The 7,357-nt window shown below is 37.9% G+C and overlaps 1 protein-coding gene across 1 annotated transcript; it reads right to left on the reverse strand.

The window, feature by feature from the left end:
• Positions 1-652: 652 nt before the first annotated feature.
• LOC104447905 (plastidial pyruvate kinase 2) lies at positions 653-5,810 on the reverse strand. The gene is made up of 12 exons (XM_010061654.3): positions 5,367-5,810; positions 4,333-4,593; positions 4,054-4,219; positions 3,662-3,796; positions 3,437-3,547; positions 3,248-3,336; positions 2,785-2,847; positions 2,506-2,681; positions 2,100-2,202; positions 1,826-1,974; positions 1,522-1,630; positions 653-1,129 (listed from the first exon to the last, which is right to left on the reverse strand). The coding sequence occupies exons 1-12, from the start codon at positions 5,616-5,618 to the stop codon at positions 1,022-1,024; spliced, it is 1,722 nt and encodes a 573-aa protein (XP_010059956.2). The 5' UTR covers positions 5,619-5,810; the 3' UTR covers positions 653-1,021.
• Positions 5,811-7,357: the final 1,547 nt, after the last annotated feature.

A 7,357-nucleotide genomic window follows, 5' to 3' on the forward strand; every position in this document is an offset into this window, starting at 1 on the left:
AGAGCGTAAGCATGCGAGTAGTAGAGAAGCACTCAATTAACTTAATAAAAAGCACATTGCATCGATGGGTTCAGGCTCGCCTAATGGACAGTTGATGCTTCGATGCCACCTTGAACGAATATATGGGGGCGATTCAAGCAATTCCCAATGTCACCCAAACCCTTTCTTGATTTGCTAGAAGAACTAAGGAAATACACCGTGTTTATTTAATATGCATTAGCGAGGTAGGAAACGATCCATTTCGTATAGCGAGAAGACAATTATCTGCAATTATGACCAAGTTCTCCTCAATTATAAGATTACTAGCTATTTTCTCTGACATAGGCAATCAAATTTACGGTGCTTTAAAGACGCCCGCGCCCAGAGGTCTCTCTAGTGGAATATAGGAAACAGTCAGACCCAATGGAACGTCGTTCTCCTAGACAGATTGATGCACCGAATATGGATTTAATAGTAAGTACCTCGCCACCGGTGATGAAGCGACACCCTCATGGCAAGACTCAGGTAAGCTGCTCAATCAGCTCACTCGTTTTCGTCAAAGTTTCTCTCGATCATTCTATGGATTATTAAAAGGAATAGATGGGCAAACATGAAATAAATATGCCGTTTTGAGATAATCATCCTGCAGCATCATCCCTTCTACAGCGACTTATAATAATATAATCTCGCATGAGCTTCTATGAGCTATTGTGGCCTTAGATAGGGAATGCAAGAAGATAACCAAAGGAAAAGATAGAGAATGTGAGCATCACTACGCTACAATTTCCAGGTACATCCTCAACCAAGATAGAGACTCAGGATGCAATTCCCTGGAGTGCCTAATCCTCGACAGGGACTAAAAGTATAAAACTTTTGCATAGATTAATTCGAATAAACTGGGAACATTTAATTCAAACAAAACAAAACTTAGAAAATCAGGGCGATCCAAAAAGGCCGGATTGGCACGGGTCTCAACTTTTCACAACCTGTTTTAAGCATCGCCTGCTGTGGAAGTTTGGCTTCTTGAGTTTCCTTCTCACAGCTAAACTTTGCGGACCTGAATGTTATGTGTGGACTGGAAACGCCAAATAGGCTGTCTACCACTCTGTACGAGTGCGACCTCTTCTCCTTCTTTGACCATTCCTTGCTTCTGAGAATAAAAGCCAGAAATCATAAGCATAAGAAAATAAAAAGGGTATCCACTAAAAAAAGAGCAAAAAAAAAAAAAAAAAAAAAAATCATAAGTCCTGAGAGCCACTTGGAATTAGGAATGATTTAAGAAGAAGATTCAGTATGCATGGCTGCAACTACAGAGCTTCCAAATGAATGCTCACAAGGAGCCTTTTAGTGCAAATATCATTGGAACTTTGAAGCGTCTGGCAGCCCAAAATGAAGGCAGCCATCATGCGTTACGAGAGTGGAACACACATGTGTGCATTAAAATACGTCGGCCTAGGTTTAGCTTGCTAAACAAATTATTAAGCAAACAGATGCATTATTCATAGAACCAATTACTAAGAGTAAATGCCCCAGTACGTTTACCTGCAGCACCGCCAATGCATTAGCAAAGGATTGTTCAGCATCATCAGAAAACTCCATGTAGATTGGGCACACTCCTTGATATAAAGCCAGTCTCTGCTGTATTCTCTTCCTACATTGTTATTCATGATGCAAATTTATTACCAAAACACAAAGTTGGCAAATCCCATTGCACATAATTTACTTAAATTTAAATGAGTCTCTACAGATATCGCCCCCTTCCACTCGGTAGAGATGGATCATAACAGTAGAGTCTATCATTTTGATTGCATTCCACTGCAACATATAATGGCATTCCTCTACTTACTCATTTGTGAAGGCAAAGATAGTTCCAGAAGGGCGATAATGGCTTAGCAAAATGGCCATGAAACCAGTTCTGGTGAAGACAACAGTAGAGATTCCAAGAGTGTTTGACATCATGGTAGCATGATAGGCAAACATCTCACTCATATGGTTCTACACAGGGAAATAAAAAAAGAGCCATGGTCACTGTTTAGGTTTAAATGTCAAAACATAAATGAAAAATTAGAGGGTAAGCTCAACAAAAAGCTGCAGACTATATGCAGGACGTGATAAGAGACCTTAAAGGCTTGGCCAAGGTTAGATGGCATTTCACCAGCAGCTATGGTTGCTTCAGTCCTTAATGAGACTGTGTGCATGACTTTCACAGCTTTCAATGGGAACCTACAAGAGGGTGAGATGACATTGTCAGGATGCATGATTTGCCTCTTACCTTATCTTCAAGAGATCTACAATCACCACGTCAATATTTAGAAAGAACCAAACAATACCGAACTCAGCTTTGAGCCTTCCAAGCTTTGAATTGAATTCAAGTACCAATGCAAATCAAAATCCATAAGAAAACACCCCCTATTTCCCAAACAGCCAATCATACCAGTTGTTTCTTCTCAGGCAGAAAGAATCCTTATAGCAACCAAATGGCCCATCATTAAACCCATAGTAAGTCAAAAATGGAGTACTGCTTACTTTCCATGAGCAGTCTCGCCAGAAAGCATGACTGCATCAGCACCCTCTCGAACAGCAATAGCAATGTCTGACACTTCAGCCCTAGTTGGCGTTGGATGAACAATCATGCTTTCCAGCATGTTGGTGGCCACAATAACAGCCTTACCCATGCTACGGCACATCTGGATTATTTCTTCCTGCATTGGAAAGAGTACAGTAAGATATGCGTATTGCCATTCAACTAGTTGAAAAAATTAACAAAAAATAATCTTCTCTTATCCAATTTGAAAAGGAAAGTACTTGCAAAAGTGGAACTTCTTCAATGGGGAGCTCTGCTCCAAGATCTCCTCTTGCGACCATGGCCTGAAACCCATATTGGCAAACTACTAAGATTAAAGCTACATAGAGCTCAATCGATTCCTTATGATCAGAAAGAGAACAAGGCACCACTTCAGCAATATAAGCTAAGATATGCATACAACCCAGTAAATCAGGTTAGGAAAAATGACTATGGAAAAGGGTGTCTCAAGGCAGATATATTGTTCAACGCTGGTGACACCATGCATATTACTTTTACAGACGATAGAACACAAGATTTCTTGTTTAACTTTGCATTCCCCGGTACTGGATAGTTGCAGTAAAAATCAAGTAATATGTCACAGATAAAGTGGGATTTGCAAAAGGAAACCCCTTTGTCATAATTCGGAAAAATAAGCTAATACAGAGAGAGACTCATGTGATGTCAAAAAGTTCGGATCATCACCCCATCAGATGCTGTGATAATTGAATGCAAATTCGGTATGGAGTCAGCACTTTCAATTTTCACAATAACATGAATATCGGCATCACAGCCTGCAAAGTTTAAAGGTAACAGGTAAGAAATAAGATGGAGCAGAACTAGATGTTATTAATTCTCATTGGAAACAAGAAACGTATTTAAGCAAGTACTAACTTTTCAGGTAGTTTTTCAACTCGTGAACAACTTGTGCATCTTTAACAAAGGAGACGGCATAAAAGTCAACTTTATTCTCCACACCAAACTTGATATCATCCCAGTCCTTCTCTGTATGTGAACAATAAATGCCGTTACATAATGTGTCTAATCAGCAATGTACTCCTGTAGCAAGTAGTCACATGGAACATGATTAGAAAAGTATATTATCAGTTGACATCCAACCGGTGATGGAAGGCAATGTAGCGCTTTTTCCTCGGACGTTTAGATGTCTCCTGGACTTCAGCTCTCCTCCATCAACAACTTCACATTTTACGGAATCTTCCGTCTTCGACTTCACCGTTAATGACATCATACCACCTAACATTGATACAATGTAAGAGAAGTGCATAACTATTTATAGTGCATGTGCGATAATTTTTCCTTTCTGGCCATGAGAGCGGCATGCATGAATGAAACGTAAACACAGTGTCTTTTTGATTAATGAATGTTGACAAAGCATGAATCTTGGCACAACAGGGTTGAAGAAAAAAACCAATTGGTGGAATTTGTATCATCAAGAAGCATACAAATGCAATTAGATCTATAACAGTTTCTATAGAACACGTTGGTCATACCATCAACAAGAAGCATGTCACCCACTTCTACATCACTAACAAAATCATCATAATTAACACTGACACAGTCCGCCGTTCCAACCCCTCTACGAATTGTGAAGGTGAATTCTTGTCCAGGAGTTAACATGATTGGTTGTGGCAGGTCCCCACTCCTAACCTCAGGGCCCTGAAGTAAAGCAACAAAAACGCCATATTATAGCTAGATAAAGCTACAGAACATAGAATCACCATAGAGAACCTGCTTCCCAGCCTTATGAGGAGATAATGAGAGGAACCTGCCTTAGTGTCAAGCATTATGGCGATGACATTATCTTTGGACTGAGCATTGTATTCCTTGACCAGATCAATGACTTTCTGATGAGAAGCATGGTCTCCATGAGACATGTTCATCCTAGCAACATTCATACCAGCTTCAGCCAGCTTCCATATCATTTCCCTTGTGTTGGTGGAAGGACCTATGGTGCAAACGATCTTAGTCTTCCGCCTAACCAGAGGTGTGGACCACATGCCCACTGACGCATCACTAAGATGCTGAACTCCCTGCAATTTGGACAGGAAAAACAATTCTCATCTCTTTAAAAAGTAAATGAATAAATAAATAACGGATGGATGCATACCACTTATTTCCCTCGTATAGTGTATTTCATATAATTTACAACGTAGGATAACTAAGCTTTCATATAATGACTAGTACCCTAAAATGATTGATCTTTCAAGCTGCTATGTTGCATTTCCCGGTGTAGTTAGCATAAGAGTAATGCTAAGACTACCAAACTCATTTGACAAAATTGTTCACATAGAGGAGCAAACGGTGAGTAGGCATTTGAACAAGTGAATTAAGTTCAACAAACGACAATAAACTGCCGCATGAATTTGCAAACCACTATCATAAATCATCCAATGAATCTCTGGCATTATTCTTAGCCTGATCTAACGCTACGCGCCACCAATAAAAGGTGCACAAAACCTATTACAGAAGCAAATCTCCATCACTTCCAGGTCCTTAGAATGGGGTCCTGGTCTCATTATGACCTGCACAGTGCGATTGGTTATCACATCCCAGAGAGTCCCCAGACAGGAATCACCCCCATCAGTTGATGAAGTGCCAGTCCAGCTAGTACACTGATCAAATGCCAGTCCTTTCCTTCCTCTCGAGCTAACATTAGAATCCAGCATCGATTCCATAAACGCAAACGAAACTACTTCCGCACTCGAACCAAACCAACCGCACTTCCTCCCGTCGACAATCCCATCCGCCGACGCCCGCGACGATCCAAACAGTTCAACAAGCCAGAAGCAGAAAGCACCGTTACCTGGAGAACATCCTCGGGCGACACGGGCACGACCTTGGGCTCGGCGTGCGCGGTCCTCCTCGCGGCGATCCTCGCGCCCCTGGGGACCGCCCGCGGGGGGCTCCTCCCGTCGCCGCCGCGGGGCAGCGCTTTGGAGCAGCCGAAGCCGGAAGAAGGCCTCTTCAGCCTCTCCGCCAGGTCCTCCGGGGATCCGCCGCCGCCGCGACGGAGCAGCGAGCTCTGGATCGATCCGGTGGCCACCACATCCGCCATCTCGTCGCTGGCGAGGAACAGTTCCCGCGGAGAAGACGATCAGCGGGTACGACGCAATGCGGGATGGAAGGTGCTCGAGCGTGTCGAAGAAGGAGAAGAAGAAGAAGAAGAAGAGGAGGGAAAGCGAGGAAGTTGGAGCTGGACTTGGAAATGCCGCCGCCGAGTTTGTCGGTTTTCGGGGAAGAGGTTTTTTTGCCTAGTTTGTATCGAAGCCCAGGACGGTTGGCTTTTTGGTAATTAATGAGGACGTGCTTTCTTGCGGTGGATTTGCTCCTTATTAAAATAATCGTGTTGCTACTGATTAATTTAATCCCACTTCGTATAAAATAAATTTATTTTATTTTTAAATATTAATTCCGTGTAAACATATAACAAAGGTTTGTACTGCGAAAAAGCTTAGACTTATTTACCATCCGTTATATTTCGAATGACGTGTGACAATTAACGAATATTTTAATTTTAGGTTTTATTTCTCGTTTGTTATAAGTGTACCAATTTATGGATTTTTTTGTAGTATTAATCCAATTTAACAAAAACTGGAATAAGGTAAATTTGTTATAAATATATTATTTTTTGGTTTTTTGTAAATTTGTTATAGTTATATTGATTTGGGACTTTTTTAGTCAAAAATTAATTTGAGTAAATTTGGAATTTTTCGTGCATTGAAGATTTTAAAACTCTCTTATCTTGTAAATCCCTTTAGAAATAATTCATGAACAATGATCATTCTTGTGATAGAGAGCATTTGTTTATTTGAAATTATAAAATCTATTTATGGACCTTTCTATTAAATTCAAAATATGGTCTAAATTCTATATATATATATGAATATCCACAAGAGCATTTATTTATTTAAATGATTTTACGCGCTTTGCATTAAATAGAGTTACATTATGTCAATCGCTACTTGTTAGATTTGAAAATGAGTAAAATGTTTAAAACAAATATAAACTCTATTTATGTTGTAGAAAATAACTCATATAAAAATGTTTAATCTTTTGTGATTATGTTTGATCATTTGAATTTCTAATAAGGAAATGACTAAATAGAATAAGATATAAAATTCAAAATTTTTATTATATCATATTCACTGATTAGTGATCACAATAATAAAATCAAATGTATTTACATTATATCATATATATTGTTTAATATATGGCATATCAATATAAATGAATGATAAAAATTTATCGCAACATAATTGCTACTTTATTTTTATTTGCTTTTTAAATATTTTATTTTCCTCTATTTTTTAATTAATTTACTTTTTATTTCGTTCTTCTCCTTCCATTATTCTCTAATAAAAATTTATTAAATAGTAAACAATACCTAAAATACTAAAATACATAAAATATGTAATAAACATACCTAATAGATATATATTTATATTTATATAGTGAAATTATATTATAAAGTAGAGCTAAATTCAAATATATAATTAAAAATAATATTAAATTAACATAACTAAATTGTCATCTTTTATTATTTTGAATTTTTATGCTAAAATTCAAATATTATTGATATTTGAATATAATTTTAATTTTGTTAATTTAAGAAGTTTGTAATTTAAGAAAAATAATTTTTATATATAGATGTTATAATTCTATTCACATTTATTCCATCTCCCTCATCGGATAATTATATCCTAATTTTTTAACAAAAAACACGTTTGGTAAATTTATTCCTATATTATATCCGTATAATTTTTTTATTTCTTTTATTTTTTAATATTTTTATTC

Source organism: Eucalyptus grandis, chromosome 1 (assembly GCF_016545825.1).
Source record: "Eucalyptus grandis isolate ANBG69807.140 chromosome 1, ASM1654582v1, whole genome shotgun sequence".
NCBI lineage: Eukaryota > Viridiplantae > Streptophyta > Magnoliopsida > Myrtales > Myrtaceae > Eucalyptus > Eucalyptus grandis.

What these genes read in the sequence shown, in the direction of transcription:
- LOC104447905 (XM_010061654.3), bottom strand. Translation starts at nt 5,618, where the DNA reads ATGGCGGATGTGGTGGCCACCGGATCGATCCAGAGCTCGCTGCTCCGT. An exon ending in GTTGAAAAACTACCTGAAAA is followed by an intron (nt 3,337 to 3,436) that starts GTTAGTACTTGC and finishes TAAACTTTGCAG; the next exon opens with GCTGTGATGCCGATATTCAT. An exon ending in ACCTTGGCCAAGCCTTTAAG is followed by an intron (nt 1,975 to 2,099) that starts GTCTCTTATCAC and finishes TTCCCTGTGTAG; the next exon opens with AACCATATGAGTGAGATGTT.